Raw genomic sequence first — 20407 nt, forward strand, 5'->3', positions numbered from 1 at the left:
TATTATTGCTTATACTCTCTCTACAACAAAATTAGAAATAAGGGCAAAATAGTTTCTGCTGGGTATTGAGGGGGTGGGGGGAGAGGGAGGGGGTAGAGTGGGTGGTAAGGGAGGGGGTGGGGGCGGGGGGAGAAATGACCCAAGCCTTGTATCCACATATGAATTTAAAAAAAAAAAAGGGTCAGACTCAGACTTTGGAACCAAGAAGTACTAGGGCAGTTAGTTCCCTCCCTTCATCCATGTTTCAGTTACAAAACAGGGAGACAAAAAGGGGCTGTGTCTACATCTGCTTTCCCCTTAAAGATGTTAAGTTGCTGCAGACCTGTCTGTAAGGACAGAGAGACAGAAAAATGAAAGGCATGTTTAGCAAAAGAAAGACCTAAAACACCTATTGTCCCTGTGTTTGGGTAAGCCAAGATCGTATCTCCATGTTTTAAAATAAAAAACAGCTTCCATCTTGGCCACCCAGACCCACTGTCTAATGATTAGGGGTTTCTAGGCTTTGACTTGGTAACATGCATTTCCCCAGTTCAGAGCATATAAAACCCACAAAAGGGTGGCCATCTTTGAACTTTTCTTCCACTCCAGCATTTCTAGCAAGGAGGTACTTTTTCCTCTCTTAAATTTCTCCCTACTTCTATCCTGTTATACTTAAATAAATCCCTGCTAGAACTTAAAAAAAAAAAAAAAAAAAGAAAACAATAGTTATCTATCAGATTGCAAAAGATTTTAACTATCTCTTGTACCAGTGGAGCATGACAATCAGACAGTCTCATATAAAAATTGTGAACCGTACATTTTTATAATCTTTATGAAAAAGAGTTTAATAATAAATAACTATCAAAAACTTGAACATGAAACTTTTCTGATCCAGCAATCCTACTCCTATGAAGTTTATCTTAGGGACAAAGGTACATAAAGGATCTTCATGCTGGGCACCAGTGGCTCACCCCTGTAATCCTAACTACTCAGGAGGCAGAGATGGGGTCATGAGACTCTATCTCGAAAACACCAAATACAAAGAAACAGGGCTGGCAGAGTGGCTCAAGTGGAACAGCACCTGCCTAGTAAGCATGAGGCCCTGAGTTCAAACCCCAGTACTGCCAAACAAAAAAAAAAAGAAAAAAACTCCACCCAAAAAGGATCTTCATTGCAGCACAAAGGAAAAAACAAACATAAATAAAAACCCATAATGAAGCTTACTATTAAAATTCAAATAATCAAGAAGTACGATGATGATTGTGGTGGCACACTTACACCATTTTTGACCTTACAAATGCAAATGCTTATCAGAATGAGTCAAGGTTACAATGGGGTGGTGGGGCCTCTGGCAAGTTAAGTAGAACATGCTGGTGTAAAAGGGACAGATACTAACTGGCCCCATTGTTCATCTATAACTCTGGACTCAATATAGTGGGATCATCTAATTTTTCAAGAGAAGCCAAAAATACAGATTCTTACATTCCATTTTCTACATTTAAAACAGAATTTTCAAAACTTTTCATATGGAAAAGAAAGCAAGCGCAGCCCTAATTTAGCCAGTTGGGTCATCAATTTATAACCTACCTACACAGTGGTACCTTCCCCTGTTGGCAATAATGGCGCTGATAGGTTTCGGTTCTTACTGCACCCTTAAGCTTCTGTTGTCCAGGGTCACAGTCCTGCCTCAAGTCTAGCTTGAATTCTCCTTCTGCCCCAACCTCCAATCAGCATAAACCATAAGATCCTAACCAATCAGATCATGCTGAGTCCCACTGAGGGGTATTTAAGCCCCTGCCCTTCCTGCTTCTCTCTTGGCTCTCTCCTTCTCTCACCCGGCAATAAAGAATCTCTTGGCCAGATCACTCCTCTCCACGTGGTCACTTTTGGGGCCTACTTTTCCAACATTTTGGTGCCATGACTTGGATAGGGGCTCCCCACTAATCCTGGTGGGACCCTGATTCCAACTCACCCCATGACCACCCTGAGGATGTGACTGGCCAGGACTCATCCTCCCGATCGCCCTCACTCGCATCCAACACCGGACATTCTTTGGTGAGTCCACCTACCCTTCTTGGGCTCCCTTTGCGGTCTCTCCCTTCGGTGTCTCTGGGGTTTTAGAACACTTCCCCTGCTTTGGGCTATCTCTGGGTGGCTCAGACAGTAGAGGGATCCCCTTCTCCACAGGGCTTGGATTTTACAGGGTCCAGGACCCTACCAAACCTAGGCCTAGGTAATCCAAACCGTAGGCCTCTGGCCTGCAAACCACCTGAACTCAGTGACGACTGATTCTCACGCACTTTGCATTTTCTCAGATATTTGTGCTGCGCGGGAACGCCCCATAGTACATAATATCCTCCTCTCCCATTCGGGGACCGGGTCCCTCATAATGGGTGCTTCTACATCTTCTCTGCCGTCTGACTCCCCATTGAAATGCCTCCTCAATAATTTAGACACCTTGGGTTTGACCCCAGATATAAACCAAAAATTTGATCCACTTTTGCACTCAAATCTGGCCCACTTAGCCTTTAGACAACCAAAATCACTGGCCCCTTTTCGGGTCTTTAGATCCCAACCTTTTATGGGACATACAACTACTGTGAATGATCAGGACGATGGGGAGAGATTCCATTATGTCCAAGCCTTTTCATACCTCCGTCTAAATCCGGCTCCCTGACTTCAAACCCTCCCTCTGAACTTTCTGTTCCCTTGCGCAGATTCTATCAGCCTGTAAACCAGTTTCTAAATCAGCCAATTCCTCTCCAAACCTCCTCCTTCCCCATGTAAACAGACTTCTTGCACTGCTTACCATATCTATCTCCTCCTATCTTCCTGAAAAACTTTCCCTGTCATGGAGTTAAGCAAGCCACTCCTTGCCAATTCTGGCCTCAACATGATTCCAGCTCTGGAGAGCTCACGCTCCCTTCCTGTGGGCTGAGACCAAGCCCCGGAGACAGTAGAGTGGAGGTTTTGTTTTTGCTGAAAGCCTGCGAGTACCAATCAATGGGAGCAACCTGGAGGCACAGGTGATGGCTAATCCCTTAAGCTGTGTCATGCCTCCAGGCTCTGCCTTCCCCTCCCTTACCTAAGATGTCAGCTCACCTTTTCTGCCTCCTCTATGGTTTCACCACGTGTCCTCTGTCTCTGTCTGCCTTCCCCTCCCTGGGCTTACTGGGACCCTGCCTCCCATGAAAAACTTGTAGCATGGTACCTTATGACTTAAGTTATTCCAACTATTTTGCCAGGCCTCTCAGACTAAAGTAACTTTAAATCAGCCCCTTTACAAAAGCAGTTACAAAAACCTGCAGCTGCCACACTTACGCTCTAACTCCGCCCCCACGAGGGGAGGAGGGAAAGCAAACAGGCGCACCTGTGCACAGGATGCTGGCTCCTGGACACAGCAAAAACACCTGCCATAGCTAAGAAAATCCATAGAGGACCCAGTACATCCTGGGCAGCCAGCCACACGTGGCGATGGCTGTGACCCCCTGCCACTTCCCCTAGAATAAATGCACGCAGAGTACACAGGAAGGGGGGAGGGGCGACAGGTCACAGGATGAGGCCTAGGCAGTCAGGGTCATTTGTCCCAGGTGTGTGTGGAGGGAGTGGCCTTGCACAAGTTCTGCTCCTAGCCCCACCTCACACCTCAGGGCATCAGACCCAGCCCTTGTAAGCCAATTGTTAGCTCAAGGTTATAGTTCCAGAAATAACAAAATGGACATTACTGTGGTCTCTAAACTTCTCATTTAGAATTTTCTATACCTTTGGCCTCAGCATAAATTTTCCCTCCAAATATTAACACTAGTTGTCCCATATGGCACTGTTATTTGGCCTGAAACGCCCTCTGAATGCCCTTCTCTAACTTTACAAATGATTTCTTTGTTAAAAAGGTAGGAGGGAAGAGGGAGGGGGCAGACTGGGTGGTAAGGGAGGGGGTGGGGGCAGGGGGGAGAAATGAACCAAGCCTTGTATGCACATATGAATAATAAAAGAAAAAGGAAAAAAAAAAAAGGTAGACTTTATTAAAGAGGCTGCCTGCTGTTAGCTAAAAGACAGGATCCTAAGATTTTGTTCTTTCTAGATGGGACCTGCATCTTCCAGTGTTCTGGCTGGTAGATGTTGGAAGCTTTGTACTGAGGCCTGGCCTCAGTATGCCTTGGGTGACCAAGAGAAGTGGCTTTCACAGGGTTCCTTAAATTACAATACCATACTCCAATGAGACCTTTTCTATGAGAGTAAAAAAGTAAACTAAGGTTCCCTATACAAATTTCTCTCATTAGAAAAGCAATGGGTTCTGGCCCAGGCCACTCAGGTTGGAAATGATTATATGGCTCAAGCAGTAGAGTGCCACTTTACAAGCAGAAAGTCCTGAGTTCAAGCCCAGTACAGCCAAAGTAAAAAATAATAATAATAATAATAATATTTGGGGCTGAGGAAGTAGCTCAATGGGAGAATGTCTGCCCAGCATGTGCAAAGCCCTGGGTTCAATTCCCCAGCATTACTAAAAAAAAAAAATAAAAAATGGTAAAGAAGATAAGTGGCATTAATGTCACTTCAGCCATCTCATAGTGGAAAAGCATAGTTTAACCTGGACCAGATCCCTCATTCTTCAAGTGAGGAAACTGAGGCCCAGAAAAGTTCAGAGACTTGCTCTCCAGAGTGTCAGCTGTCAATGTAAAATAACAACTTTACTTTACAGCAACAACCTATTAGAAAGCATACCACGGTGGACTCAGAGTCACAGGTGAGAGAGGTTCTTCTCAAAGATAAATTTCTAACAGTCAGTCCCAGATATTCGTAAAAAACTCAGACTGTGGCTGAAGGGAAAAGTCATTGAACCAAGTGACACAGCTAGCCATGTCTGTATTTATAGCCATGTCTGTATTTACGGCTATTTCTGTAAGTCCGGGACCTTACTAACAGGAGAGAAAAAGATAAGAGACACCATGGCCCCATTGCTGCTCTCAGAGAAGGCCCCACCCGACTGGGGCCTGTATCCTGAACTTGCTACCGTGGTGGGCAGGAGGGGCATTTCTGCAGAGAATGCTTAAAGGGGGACAGCGTGGGAGACAGCCCTGCCCCCAACCGGGACCCTGCCCTCTGCAAGGGTAACCACTGGAGGTCTAAGTGCCCCCATCACCAGATGGAAGGTGAGGTGCCACCTCTTATGTATTGATGGGTCCCAGCCTCCTGTCCACACTCCACTTCTTGGCATCAATGTTGAGGAGTCATAATGGCAGAAAAACAAAAGGTCATTTTCCTCCTAGACAGTGGAGCCCGTTTCTCTGTTTTACCTTTTTCTCCTGGTCCCCAGTCCAATGACAAAAGTTATCGTTCAGGGCAAATCTGGCCAGCCCCTAGAGCACTAGTTTACCTGGCCTCTGACCTGCTCTTGGGGAGACCTCCTCTTTTGTCACTCTTTCCTCATAGTACCTAAAACTCCAGTGTCCCTCATGGGACAGGATTTACTATCTCAATTAAAGGCTCAAATTCTCCTCCCCCCAGGCAGTTATCTCTGCTGCCCCCTCCTTCAGGAACAAAGAGATTCCACAGTGTGGACTGATGAATGTAGGGTGAGCCAGGATGGCCCTCCCTATTCAAATAAATCTCAAAAATCCCTCACAGTTTCCACACCTAAAACAATATTCCCTCAAGCCTGAGGCCTTATGCCTATTCCTAAAAACAATAAGGGCTACTAATTAGTTGCTCCAGCCCCTACAATAAATTTAAAATTCTTATAAAAGTTAATTTTAAAATACAAGTTACAAAGTAAACAACTAGAAAGGACATAGATAGGTAATAAATGTATTTTTTGAGAAGTTAAAGGAAAAAGGAATGGTTTTTTGGATGAGAAGGGATTTTATAAAGAAGGATTTGTCCTAAAGATTGTTTCAAATAGGAAGGATAAAGACAAACCATCGAAGGGTTTAGTATGTTGTATCAAGGTCTGAGTAAGTTTGAGTATAATAAACTGAAGTCTGAGTATAATAAAGCTTCGGTGTGTGATAAAGTTAAAGTTGAATATAATCTAAGAACTGCCTAAAAGATTTTTAGGGTCATGTCAAACTAAAATCAAATCCTCTATGTCTATGAAATAACAAGATTATCTTAATATTGTTCTGCTCTGAGTAACATCTACAAAAAACCATTACAGAGAAAGATTTTATCAATGAAATTATTCATGTTTTCTGCTGATCTTGTCAAACTTTAAGTACTACTAAATCAGAGTTCATTTACATATTTGCTTATGTGTCTTAAATGACCACCTTGTAACAGTGTTATCTGAATATGGTACAAATATTTAAAAGGTTAAAAGTGTTAATTTATATAAAATAATGAGCTAAAGCTCTCTTTTATCCAAGTGTTACATTTAAATCCTGACAGCCCCTGCCTCCCACAGGTCACCTACCTATGTGTGGTCTTAAAGGGACAGACTCACTCCCTAAGTCATAAATACATCAACCTAATCTTCTGTTTCCCAACCCCCATACCATAAGACAGCTTACATTTTTCCTGGCAGTTATAGGATTTTGCAGAATTTAGATTCCTAGGTATGTAGTCCCTGAACAGACACCTTTTTATGCTCCTCCTAATATTCCTATTTGGGTCTTAGATAATGTATGGCCACCCATTTCTCTCTCTGTAGTTGGAGGACTCTTGAATTTGTCTAGGGAACATTTCACAGTGGTTCTCCTGGCCAATGCCCGTCCTAATGCCTATGATCTTGCTCTCCTATTCTTAAGCTTCCTCCCTTGTATCACACTACATGTCTGCTATTGCTGATCAAAAATTTAACCAGTTGTACCTCCAGGGACACCAACCTCTCCAAACCCAAGGATAGTTGGCTGATACCCACCATGCGGATTTCGGAGGATTGGCTCGAGACTCTTTACGACCTATGGCTACAAGGGACCTTCATCAACTTCAGGGAAGAGGCAATCTTCATTTTTGGAGCCTGGGTGTACGCCATCATGAGGCTCACCACCCCAACATTGTTTGCCAACTAACCCTCCTTCCCCTATGCCGCCCCTTGCCAGCTCGAAGAAGCCAGAGCAAACACAACACCCTCCTTCCTTAACAAACAAAAAAGGGAGGAATGTTGGCAATAATGGCGCTGATAGGTTTCGGTTCTTACTGCACCCTTAAGCTTCTGTTTTCCAGGGTCACGGTCCTGCCTCAAGTCTAGCTTGAATTCTCCTTCTGCCCCAACCTCCAATCAGCATAAACCATAAGATCCTAACCAATCAGATCATGCTGAGTCCCACTGAGGGGTATTTAAGCCCTTGCCCTTCTTGCTTCTTTCTCTTGGCTCTCTTGGCTCTCTCCTTCTCCCACCCAGCAATAAAGAATCTCTTGGCCAGATCACTCCTCTCCACGTGGTCACTTTTGGGGCCTACTTTTCCAAAATCCTCCCCCCTCCCCGCACCCCCTGCTGTCGTTTGAACTCAGGACATACACTTTGAGCCACTCCACCAGCCCTTTTTTGTTATGTTTTGTTTTTTTGAGATAGGGTCTCAAGAACTATTTGCCCAGACTAGCTTCAAACCACAATCCTCCTGATCTCTGCCTCCTGAGTAGCTAGAATTACAGGCATGAGCCACTGGTGCCCAGTTGGTTACCTTATTATTTCACACCCCCCACAAAAAAAAATTCTAGATAACTAAAATTTTCTCTGACATTTCAATTTCTCCTAATAAATTCAATTTGCATTTCCCAACCCTCTAGGTTTCTAAAGAATTTTAAATGTTTTAAAGAAAGAAAAAACTAATAATTTTAAATGTTTCATGTCTCAGTAACCTACAGATCTTGCTAAATGTCTGCCCCACAGCTACAGGAATTTCAGCATTTGTATAAACCATACCCATGTTGCATGGCTAGGTAGCGGAGGTTCAGGCACCCCCTAACAATGAGGCCATAATCCTGCAGAAGTTTGCTGGCATCTTCTGAACTTCCCACTCCAACTTTTAAAATGGTGCCATCTGCCAAAATGTCCAATAATGTTCTCGGGAGTGTTCTGCCTCCACAGATCAGCTTGGGCAAACGCACCAAGACACAGAGGCCACTTGGGGAAGCCATTTGTAGTAAAGACAGAGGGCTGGCTCTGCCTTCCAAGTTCACCTGTAAAAGAGTAAGACAGACCATAGTTCATACCCGTGCACAGCAGCAAGCACAACAGGAAATTGTGGAAAAAGTCCAACAGGTACATCTTTAGCTTTCCAAAAGCAAGAGCAGACCAGATTTGAAGTTAAGTCTGAAAGCCTGTACTAACAAACACAGGAGCCATGTGAAGTAGCGGCCTAGACAAAGCTTCCCTGGGGCTCAACTCTAGGGCCTGAAATCTGAGCGTCCATAAATAGTGGCCAGATGACCCCGAGGAGCACTGGGACACACACTGGCAGTCAGACAAAACAGACTGGTTTTAAAAGGCTAAGAATTGTCCAGATTCTCACATACATGCTAATGCACACTCATTAACCTTATGACCACTGCTTCAAGAGTACTGCTCAAGTTTTAAAAAGGGGGGGAGGGGAATGCACACCTGTAAATAAGTGGTACCTGCCAATATAGCAAGTCCTGGTGGCACAAAGTGCCACCTCAGCATTTTCTAGCCACCAATAATATTCATAAAAGAAAAAAAGGATATTGAGCCTACTTAGGTCCCTAATATCTTAAGAGATAAAAGTAACTATATATTAAATATATATTTAGTTCTATGATTAATCTTTTTGGAGGTCATAGGTAAGTGAGAAAACGCTGAAAGCTAAGTATTACCTCTAGACAATTTTGCATACAAAACACACACATTTTCAAGAAATTAAAGATTCCACAGAGCCAAGATGAAGCACCCAATAAATTCTGATCCTCAGGAGAGGAAACTTAAGGCCTGTAGGTGAAGCAGTGAGACCAAATATGGTGAGATAATGACAAAGCTAGGACTGTAACCTAAATTTCTGAGTCTCTAGAACAATAGTTGTCAACTTAGAGTAAATTTGCTCCCAAGGGAAATATGGCAATGTCTGGAGAAATTTTTGCTTGTTATGACTGGGGGGAAAGGAATACGCTGTTATCTAGTAGGTAGAGTACCAGAATGCTGATGCTACATTCCACAATTACAGAATAGCCCTTCACAACAAAGAAGCATCTGCCTCAAAGGCTTGAAAATCCTGCTCAGAGCACTGTGGTTCTCGCCACCATAATACCTGTGTCCCACAGAGCAGGTGGACCTACAAAGCTGTGGAAGAAATGGCCCAACTTAAGGAACTTACAACCTTACAGCGGGTAACAAAAGACATAAAAAAAAAAAAAAACTTGCACACACAGAAAATGACAAGGTAACTACTAAAGAAGTGATTCAAGCACAGTGCACAAGTAATCAGAGAAGGGATATTTTATAGCTAAGATGACCAAAATCACAAAGAGAAAACAGTCAACATCACAAAGAGTTGTTAAAAAACAAACTTTGGGAGGGTCTTGGACCTCAACTTCTATTTTAATCCTAAGTAAAAACCATAATTTAACTCACAAAAGCCTCAGAATTTCTTCTCAAGCATTACTCATTATTGATGATGGCTATTTCCATATACTCAAAACAAAAGCACACAGGCTGGGCATGGTGGCATGTGCCTGTAATCCCAGAGCTCAGAAGGCTGAGGTAGGAGGATAGTACATAGCAAGTTCCAGGCCAGCCTGAGTTACACACACACAAAAAGCAAGCAAACAAATAAGAAACCCAGAAGTGAGGCAGGTTAGAAGTAGGGGAAGCTGCTGGGACTCAGGTAGGTATCATACAACAGCCTAACACACTTCATATTAGACAGATTAGACAGCCTTTCTTACCCCCTCTAAGCCTCCTTTTCAATTGCAATCCTCTGCTAGCTGCTGAGCTAGGCCAAAAACTATGGAAACCCAACCACCAGAAGTTAGGCCACCTAAGAACTAGTGGAAGCGTATGCAGAGTGATTCATCACCCTCGTCCAGGAACTACTTACATCTTTCTCCTCCCATAGGTGATCTGCAGTTTAAAACACCCTGAAACAGAGAGCCTGGATTCTTCCACACAGAGCACAAAGAATTTTGAGAATGGTGATGCATGCCTGTTCCCAATTTTGTAGGAAATAAAGGATCACCATCCAAAGCTGGCTCTGCTTTTTGGGGGCAGTATTAGAATTTGAACTCAGGACTTCATGTTTGCTAGGCAAACACTCTACCATATCCCCAGCCTCATATATATGTCCTCATACATATTTAATAACTCATCCAAGTACATTAATGTGAGTGTGTTTGTGGGGGAGAATGGGAGTAGAGAATGCATTTGAAGTGGAAAACTAAGACTGGAGGCATGGCTCAAGTGTTGAGTGCCTGCCTAACAATCAGGAGGCCCTCAGTTCAACTCCCAGTATGGAAAGGAAAAAAAAAAAAGCGAGACAGTGAAGCTGGCTCTGAGCAAAAACATGTAAGCAAAATCTGTGACACCTTATCTGAAAAATAAATTAAACCAAAAAGTACTGTGTGTATAAGTCAAGTGGTAGAGCACTTGGCTAGCAAGCACACAAGGCCCTGAGTTCAAACCCCAGTATAGCCTCCTCTCCCACAAAAAAGCATGCTACTTTGATCTATTTTGCGTGGCTTAGCCAAGATCAACAGACTTATAAAAAATCATCCGACTACTGCCTGTTCTCTAACAATTCATCTTGATGTATCCAAATAACCATTTTTATTAATAAGCAGTTTCCATCCTCTGTAGTAGAGGATGAATATTCCTTATCCAAATGCTTGGCATCAGAAGAGTCTTGGATTTCACTTTTTTTTCATGTTTTGGATTATTTGCATACATAATGAGATGTCTTGGAGATGGGACCCAAGTTTAAGTACAAAATTTATAAATGTTTCATATACACCTTGTATACACAGCTTGAAGGTAGTTTATTTAGCACTTCATTTTGACTATCACCTATCACATGAAATCAGGTGTGGAATTTTCTACTTGTGGCACCATGCCAACACTAAAAAGTTTCAGATTTTTTTGGGCATTTCAGTTTTTGGATTTTCAGATTGGGGATGCTCAACCTGTATTAGGTCTGTCGAAGAAAAAGCTATAAATCTCCACTTCTAATATGTAGCACCCCTAATCTGGCATTAAACTCACTGTAAATTCCTGAGGCTGGACCTCTGCACATCTTCACAGTCAGGTCCCATTATATACAATGACTTAAATAAACAACTAGACAGATTGAACTTGAGTTCTTTTTGGGGGGGGAGGGGAAGTGCTAGCAATCAAACATTCTAGGCAAGCACTAAACCACTGAACTATGCCCCTAGCCCCTGAGTTGTATTTTTAATAATGGTTCTGCTTAAGTTCCAATGTAGGAGGGGTTAGGGGTGTAGCTCAAGTGGTAGAGCACTAGCCTAGCAAGTGCAAAACCTTGAGTTCAAACCCCAGTAATACCCACCTCCCCAAAAAAATCCAATGTAGGAACCAGGCTTGGTGGTGACACATGCCTGTAATCCTAGCATTCAGGAGGCTGAGGCAGGAGAATCACAAGTCCCAGGCCAGCCTGGGCTACACAGTAAGAGTTCCAAGTCTAGTCTGGGCTGTCTAGCAAAACCCTATCTCAAAAAAAAAAAAAAAGAAAGAAAAAAGAGAAACCACAACTATCTAATGTATTATAAAATCAAAGTTTCTTACTAGGAATTCAAATGTTTACGATTCCAATTGATGTTAAATATATAATTAGAAGGATAATGTTTCTAGGAAGAGTCAATTTGGCTTAAAAAAAAGATATCTAGTTTTTATTATCTTTTCCCCTTGTGCTTTCTTTTTTCGACAGTACTAGGGCTTGAACTCAGGCAGGACCTCATCCTTGCTAGGCTGGCTAGGCAGACACTCTACCACTTGAGCTACTCTGCCAGTCCTGTTTTGTACTGGGTTTTTTCAATAGGGTCTCTTGAACTAGTTGCCTCACTACTGGCTTCCAACTGTGATCCTCTTGATCTCTGCCTTGTGAGTAGCCAGGATTACAGGCATGAGCCTTTGCTTTTTTAACATCTTTTTATGTTGGCATTATTTGCTGCTCATGGAAACAACGGAACTCTTAGCTTACCAAAATTATATTTACTAGAAAAATAACACAGTGCAATTTCATTAGCATTATTTAATTCTGTGGCCTGTTTTTTTTTTTTAAACTAGTTAGCCATATTGAAATGTTTGGGATAAATACAATGTACAGTCAAGTGCCATATAATAATGGTCAATGATGGACCACATATACAATGGTGGTTTCATAACACTACAATGGAGCTGAAAATTTCCTATCAGCTATTGATTTCATAGCCATCATAACATAACACAATGCAGTCCTTACATGTGTGTGGGGATGCTGGTGCAAATACACCTACTGCACAGCCAGTCATATAAAGTATAGCACATCTAAACATGCTATGATGCACCTAAGTCAACAATGCAAACACTGAACACAAATGATTAATGCCTGATTTGCCAATGACCCTAATCTGGTCATTACACATTGCATTTAAGTATTGAAGTATCATGCTATATTCCATAAATATGCAAAATTATGTGTCATTTAAAAATATTTTAAAAGTATGTGATTTATGCATTGTACAGAACACTTGACAGTAATACACAGCTGTTTCTAGTCTGTGTTTGCTACACTACACTTTTTAATTATTATTTTAAAGTATACTATTTATAAAAAAGTTTAGGGCTCAGGTGTAGCTCATTGGGAGAGCACTTTCCTAGCACAAATGAGCCCCTGGGTTCAATCCACACCACTGGGGTGAATGAAAAAAAAAAAAAAAAAAGACTGCTTAGTAGGCCAAGCACACTCCCACTCAGCACTCAGAAGGCTGAGGCAGGAGGGTCCTAAATTTAGGTCACTCTGGGCTACACAGAAAGTGGTCAGGCTATCCTAAACTGGAAAGTTTAGGTCTCATCGTGAGACTCTGCCTCATGAGGAAAAAGAGTCTGCTATAACACAGTGTACATGTTACTGCAACAGCAGCCTCATGTAACTTGTGCTTGCTGCATCTCCAGGTTGCAGCAAGAGGATGCATCACATGACTACCCTAAGCACCCAGATTATCACTTAATTACATCACCCACCCACCTCCCCACCTCTGTATACATTATTAAATATACACACAACTTTTTTTGTGTGTTAGATATTTTCAAGAGTAGCTAGGATTACAGATGTGAGTGCCCGGCTCAGAGTTCACATTTTAATAAATCCATATTCCAAGTTTTTCCTTAAAGAACTGGACAATTAGCTGGGCACTGTTGGCTCACATCTGCAATCCTAGCTACTCAGGAGGCAGAGATCAGGAGGATTGCGGTTTGAAGGCAGCCCAGGCAAATAGTTCATGAGACCCTATCTTGAAAAAACCCTTCTCAAAAAAGGGCTGTTGGAGTGGCTCAAGGTGTAGGCCCTGAGTTCAAGCCCCAGTCCTGTTGGGGGTGGGAGAGGACTGGACAACTCAGCATCGCTGGGTTCAACTATATAGCAGCTTCTTCATTTACATGAAATATTAATTCTCTAATTTACCCCACTGTCTTCCCAACACTGAAACCGCTGTCATCTCCCACTTATCATATTAGCATACCATTGTTTTTCTAATACAATGAAACATTTCTCAGGATCCATGTCACCATCAAACTAGGAAAATAAAAGAGAAATCCTAGAGGCATTGTGTCTAAAGACATAATGAGGGCTGGGGATATAGCTCAGTAACAGAATACTTGCCTAGTATGTGGAAAGCCCTGGTGGCTTCAATCCCAAGCACCACAAAAAAAAGGGAAGGAAAGGAAGCAAGGAAGGGCTGGAGATGTGGCTCAGGAGGTAGAATGCCTGCCTAGCAAACACCAGGTCCTGAGTTTAAACCCTAGTACTGCCAAAAAACAAAAAAGAAAACAAAAATGGAAAAAAGAAGGAAGAAAGGAAAAATGAGAGGGAACATATTTCTTTCTTTTTTTTTTTTTGAGATAGGTTCTTACTAATGTAGCCCAGGCTGGCCTCAAACTCACAATCCTCCTGCTCAGCCTCCTGAGTGTGAATTTAGTAACTGAAAATACATTCATCCACACTACTTATTTATCTTACCTATCTAGACCTTGTAGGCATCTGAATTTGCAGTCCCTGGGGTACATACCAGGCCTGAATCACATCAAAATTTAGATGTAACATAGAAAGGAAACTAGGGGCTGGTGATATAGCTCAGTGGTGGAGCACTTGCCTAGCATAAGCAAGGGCCTGGGTATGATCTCCAGCACTACAAAATAAAAAGGAAAAAGAAAGGAGAGAAGAGAGTGTGAGGACATGACAGCAAAGAAGAATGCCTTCTGTGGGAACTGTACAAAGGACTTTGTTTTATTTTTTGAGATAAGTTCTCACTATACTATGTAACCTCATGTAGCCCAGGATGGTCTCCTACCTCAGCATACACCACTATGCCTGGCAATGTAGATACTTTTAAGAATCCAAATTAAGTGTTCACTAGATTTGAAAATAAGAAAGTCAACAACTTGACCAGTGGAAGAGTAAAAAAAAGATACTGGATTCAAGGTTAAAAATTAAAAGGAAGCCAGGTTGGGTATGTTTGTAATCTTAGCACTCTGGAGGCTAAGGCAGAAGGATTTTGAGTTTAAGCCCAGCCTGGGCTACACAGTGATACCACATCTCAAAAAAAAAAAAAAAACTGCTGAGCATGATAGCTCACGCTTGTATCTTAGCTATTCAAGAGGCAGAGAGCAGGAGGATTGTGGTCCAAGGCCAGCCTAAACAAAAAGTTAGTGAGACCCCCATCTTAACCAATAAAAAGGTGGGTATAGTGGTATGTGCCTATCATCCCAGCTAGGCAGGAGGTGTAAATAGGAGGATCATGGTCTAGCCAGCCAGGGCAAAAAACTGACCTTTTGTGAAACATAACTAAAGCAAAAAGGACAAGGGACATAGCACAAGTGCTCAAGAGCCTGCCCTGAGTTCAAACCCAAGTACTGCCAAAAAGAAAAAAAATTAAAGATATACACACAAGTGGGTGCAAAAACACACACACAAACTCCATGACTTAGAACTTCACTCAGATCCTCATGCCCAATTATAATGAATGTGATCATTTGCATCATTCTTTTTGTAAGCCCCACAATGTATCTGACCTAAATGTCTATCAACAGAATGGATAAGTAACTCATGTTACAAACATGGAATGCTACTCGACAATGAATCACAATCACATACAACACAGATAAAGCTCACAAATACAACGTTCAGCAAAAGAAACCAGACACAGAAGAATACATGCTCAATGATTTTATTTATATCAAATTTAAAAAGAAGGTAAAAACTAAATCACAGCACTTAGGGAGGCATGCATAAATAGTGAAAGTATAAAGAAAACAAGAAAGTAAATACCATGAAATACCAGAAAAATGATAACCACTACAGTGGAGGAAAGGGACAAGGATTGCAAGGGGCACAAAGGGAGCTTTCTTCTGAGGTAGGAGCAATCTTGCACTTCTTCATCTAGTTTCTAGTTACACAGCTGAATTCAAACCCCAGTACTGCCAAGAAACAAAAAAGAAAGAAAAAAGCAAAAGAAATAAACTTTTAGCTGGGTGCGGTGGCACATGCCTATAGTCCTAGCACTAAAGAGGCTGAGGCAGGAGGACTGTGAATTAAAAGCCCAGCCTGGGCTACATAGTGAAACCATGCCTCAAGAAAACAAAATCAAAAAGGAAAAAAGAAATAAACTTCTAAAGAATGACTTAAGAAAAATGATCTCCCCACCCAAAAGGTCTAAGATAAAAGGAAAGACAAAGAAAAAGGTAAACATTAGGTAAATCTAAACAAATGCTGACTACGTAAAACAACAAGCTGGGCACTGGTGGCCCACGCCTATAATCCTAGCTACTCAGGAGGCAGAGATCAGAAGGATCCTGGTTCAAAGTCAGCCTGGGCAAATAGTTCAAGAGACCCTACCTCGAAAAATCCCATCACAAAAAAGGGCTGGTGGAGTAGATTAAGGTGTAGACCCTGAGTTCAAACCCCAGTACTGCAAAAAATAAAAATGAAATAAAACAAGAACAAAAGCAATAATTACCAATCAGGCACTGGTGGCTCCCACCTGTAATCCTAGACATTTGGGAGGGTCAGGTTGGGAGAATCAGGATTCAAGGTCAGCATAGGCAAATAATTCACAAGACCACCATCTCCAAAATAACCAGAGCAAAATGGACTGGAGGTGTAGCTCAAGAGGTAGAGCAAGGGGGGAGAAATGGCCCAAACAATGTATGTACACATGAATAAATGAATAATAAAAAAAAAAGAGGTAGAGCACCTGCTTTGCAAGTGAAGCCCTGAGCCCACTACTGACAAAAAAAAAAAAGCAATAATCACCAAATAAACACACAGGCAAATGAAGGAAAAAGGAAGCAGAAATGGAGGAAGAGACAAAGATAGATGGCTTTTCCACAAAGTTTCCCTGTGACAGAGATCAAAGAAATGTAATCATATCCAAAGGAAGATGTAGCATCTAGCATGAGCTTTGAATGGTCTGCCACTTTAAGCTATCTATGCCTCTGCAAAAGGAATTAAATAAATTACCCTTGTTAACTATCCACTTCAGACTGCCCTGTTGTTGCTGAAGTTATACTTCCTTTAGCTGGAACAGTCAAAGTGTTTGACAAATGTGAATTTTTCTAATCTACTAAAGCTCACCACTAATATTTCCTTTTAATGTTGTTGATGTAAATATTTCTAAAATGATATGAATAGATTAATACCACCCAATTCTTTCTTGATGGGCCACAGTCACTGGAACAAACACCAACAACTATTGCAAACATAAAGAAATACCCTTGGGAGCTAAAGTGTAGGGTTTTTGTGACAATGAGCTTATCCCACACTATCAGCTGCTCTTTCTCATTTTTCTTCTTTCTTCCTTCTCTCTTCTCTTTTATTGGCAGTTCTAGGGTTTGAACTGAAGACCTCATGTTTGCTAGGCAGGCATTGTACCAGTTGAGCCACACCCACAGTCCTCTCCATGGCTCCTTATGAAAGGCTATTAAATACTAGTTTTTAATGAGCACTTGCTATGTTAAAGTTGTGCCAAAGAGTTTAAAGGGGAATACTTAGAAAAGTCATGGAGGTAGGTACCACTATATCCCTATTATCCAACAACTGACCCTCAGAGGCTAGGCAGCTGTCCAAGTTCACAGAGTAAGTGGTGAAGTGGAACTCATACAGGTCCATCTGACTCCAGAATGCACGATCCTAAGTACCCTAATCCTGAAAACGGCACCAGCTTCGTCTGCTAAAATCAGCTTAGAAGCAAGTTGAGAATACGCTATTCTCCCCTCATCTTATTCTCTACTTGACCACCCATGGCCCCTACTCAGAAAAACGGAAGATTTTTTTTTTAAACCTGTGCTTTTTAACTTACCCACTCACAGTCGATTCCAAGTACTGGAAAATCTTCTATCTCACTCCTAAGCAAGGGCTCAATTTGATCCCACTCTGCTTTCTGGGACACCGTCACGACCTTTGCCTGGAGGATCTTCTCTTCCCACGAGGCTCTGGGGGTTCTTGGGGTACCAGAGAATAGCTGGTTCTCTTCTGGAAGGGGCTGCTCGCTCCTGCCTGCCACTTGCTGCTGCTGCTGCTGCTGCTGCTGGGCCACTTGGTTTGTTTTACTCCTCCGGCGCTGGATGCCTTTCCACAGCACAAACCCTCCCACAGCTACACCCAGAAGGGTGGTCACTGTCAGTGCCACTAAGTTCTGCCTAGACATCTTCAAATTCTTATTACTGTTTAGGAAAACATGTCACTAATCCCACCATCTGAAAAAGAAATGGCAAAAATATATTTACATACAGAATACAAACCTATGTGCAAGGTAAGTTTTCCCTAAAAAATCCACTAAAAAAATCCCTGTGCCCACAAACTAAAATGGCTACAAATTTTCACATGAACCAGTAAGATTTTCATTTTTTCATTTTTGTACTTTCCTATTCCATGCTGTCTTCATCCATGACTCCAAACTTCCCACCCTGTACTCTGACAGCTGCCCAAGGTTCTCTTAATGATAGAAAATCATATCAGTCAAAACAGATAGGTCAGATTCTCATTTTAGATTGCTGATTTATTAGTAAATCAATTTTTTACTTAATGGTTCTTCTTCAGAGTGTTTGCACTTTAAACCTTTAACCTCCTATATGTTGAATGAAAGCTTTGCTTCTCAATTAAAGAAAAAAAGTCCTACTGAGAGTGGTGGTAAACACCTGTAATCCTAGACTTGAGAGGTGGAGGCGGGAGAATCCCAAGTTTGAGACTGACCTGGGTCTCACATCAAGACACTGTCTTAAAAAAACCAAGGACTGAGGGTATAGCTCAGTGACAGAGCTTGTGCCTAGCATGCAGGAGACCCTGAGTTACCTCCAGCACTACATAAATCATCATCACAACCATCATCATCATCGTCGTCTTAATTATGAGTAAATTAGTGGGGAGACTGGTTTACCTTCTGGAAAGTGTGGGCAGTAGGGAGGTGAGAAGACGGGCTTGAACGAACACTTTTCTATTGCTCCAGAAGTCTTAGTGGTTCTCCATAGAAATCAATGTGGTTACTGAAGGGGAAAACGGGAATGCAAAAGCGAAGGGATGAGAAAAAGAAAAAGAGGGTAGTACTTAAGAGAGATAACCAAGATGCCCAGAAAGTTTCAAACTGCAATGTCCACAGGGCCAGGCAGGTTAATATAAATAAATGAAGCAATCCACAAACAGTCCCTTCTCCATTACCTTAGAGCATGCGGCTTTATCACAATCACGTATCTTTTTTTCTCCCACTGAGAGAAAAACAAGTTTAAGTATTAATTGTATATTATTTAACACACACACACATACACACACACACACACACACACACACACACTCGCCAGGTGGCAGTGGCTCACTCCTGTAATCCAAGCATACTCAGGAGGCAGAAATTAGGAGAATCACAATTCAAAGGCAACCCTGGCAAATAGTTTGAGAGACCCTACCTCAGAAAAAAAAAAAAAAATCACAAAAAAGGGCTGGTGGAGAGGCTCAAGGTGTAGGCCCGGAGTTCAAGCCCCGGTACCAGAAAAAAAACAAAATAGTAAATGTGTGACAATAAGTAACAAGCTGCCAGATGAGGTGGCTCACATTTATAATTCCAACTACTCAGGAGGGAACAATAAGGAGGATCAGGGTTCCAGGCCAGTTCAGACAAAAAATCAGCAAAACCCCATTTCAACAAGCAAGATGATACATACCTATAATCCCAACTACACAGGAGACATAGGTAGTAGGATCTTGGGCCAAGGCTGACGCATGCAAAAATGAGAGACCCTATCCAAAAAACAACTAAAGCCAAAAGGGCTGGGGTCATGGGTCAAGTGCATTTACCTAGCAAGTATGAGACCCTGAGTGCAAATCATACCACAATAAATAGATAGATAGATAGATAAAGAAATAAACAGACGGTAAGTGGCTCTTGACCAGTGGCAAGGACAACAGGGGGCAGCAAGCACCCCATATAAGCTTGAGGAATCCTGTGCAGAACACAGGCTCAGGATGGTCAGATACTGGGCTTATACAAGAAAACCCAGGGATCTGAATTTCACATGAAAAGTCACCATTTTAAATGTTAGCAATAGATTTAGTTTCTTAAAATACTGCACCAGTAAAGCAACAACACTCAAGGTACTGGACCACCTACCTGTGGGCTCTGACCTAGACCCTAAACTTCCCCAAAACACTGCTCCTGCCTGTATGCCCCACTTTGTGTACAGCTCAAGGTTTCCCACTGAATGTGTACCCTTTTTTTAATCACTTTTTTAAAGTTTCAACAAAACTTTTAACCAAAGCAAAAAAGGGCTGGTGGAGTGGTTCAAGTGGTAGAGTGCCTGAGTTCAACCCAAGTACCACAAAAAATAAATAAATAAACAAATAAAAGATTTTACTTTATTCTAGAAACTGTGCTAAGTAATTCATATGTATTCTCTCCAGGACTTTTACTAAAGAAACAGGCATAATGAGATTAAGCAACTTTTGTAGAGAGCCACCTGGTTAAAATAATCTGAGAAGATATAAAAAGTCTTCCCTTTCCTACTCTAAACAACACAAATACTGGAATATGGGGGAACCCATTAATATGGGGGGCACGGCTCAAGTGATAGATGCCTGCTAGGGTTGGGGGATCCTGAGTTCAAACTCATATCACAAAACACACACAGACACACACATATACACACATACACACATTAAAAAGATTAAAATGTGGGGTGGGGAATGTGGCTCAGTGGTAAAGCACTTACCTAGTATGCATGAGGCCCTGAGTTCAAACCCAGCACCACCAAAAATAGTTTTTAAAATTAACTAATTAAAATTTAAAA

The 20407-nt window shown here is 41.9% G+C and overlaps 1 protein-coding gene across 4 annotated transcripts in view; it reads right to left on the reverse strand.

Moving 5' to 3' along the window:
* Positions 1-20407, reverse strand: part of Exd2 (exonuclease 3'-5' domain containing 2) — a 43122-nt gene that overhangs the window by 17696 nt on the left and 5019 nt on the right. For 2 of the 4 annotated variants that reach the window (XM_074067701.1, XM_074067702.1), the window contains 3 exons: positions 18511-18616; positions 17434-17830; positions 7841-8097 (listed from right to left, as the gene is read on the reverse strand). In XM_074067701.1, coding sequence (XP_073923802.1) covers positions 7841-8097; positions 17434-17781 — 605 coding nt within the window. In that variant the 5' untranslated portion in view covers positions 17782-17830; positions 18511-18616. Of the gene's footprint in view, positions 1-7840; positions 8098-17433; positions 17831-18510; positions 18617-18788; positions 18836-20407 lie in introns of all 4 variants that reach the window. The other 2 variants (XM_074067703.1, XM_074067704.1) reach the window with 2 other exon arrangements.

The sequence above is a fragment of the Castor canadensis genome, chromosome 3 (assembly GCF_047511655.1).
Source record: "Castor canadensis chromosome 3, mCasCan1.hap1v2, whole genome shotgun sequence".
In the NCBI taxonomy this organism is placed as follows: domain Eukaryota; kingdom Metazoa; phylum Chordata; class Mammalia; order Rodentia; family Castoridae; genus Castor; species Castor canadensis.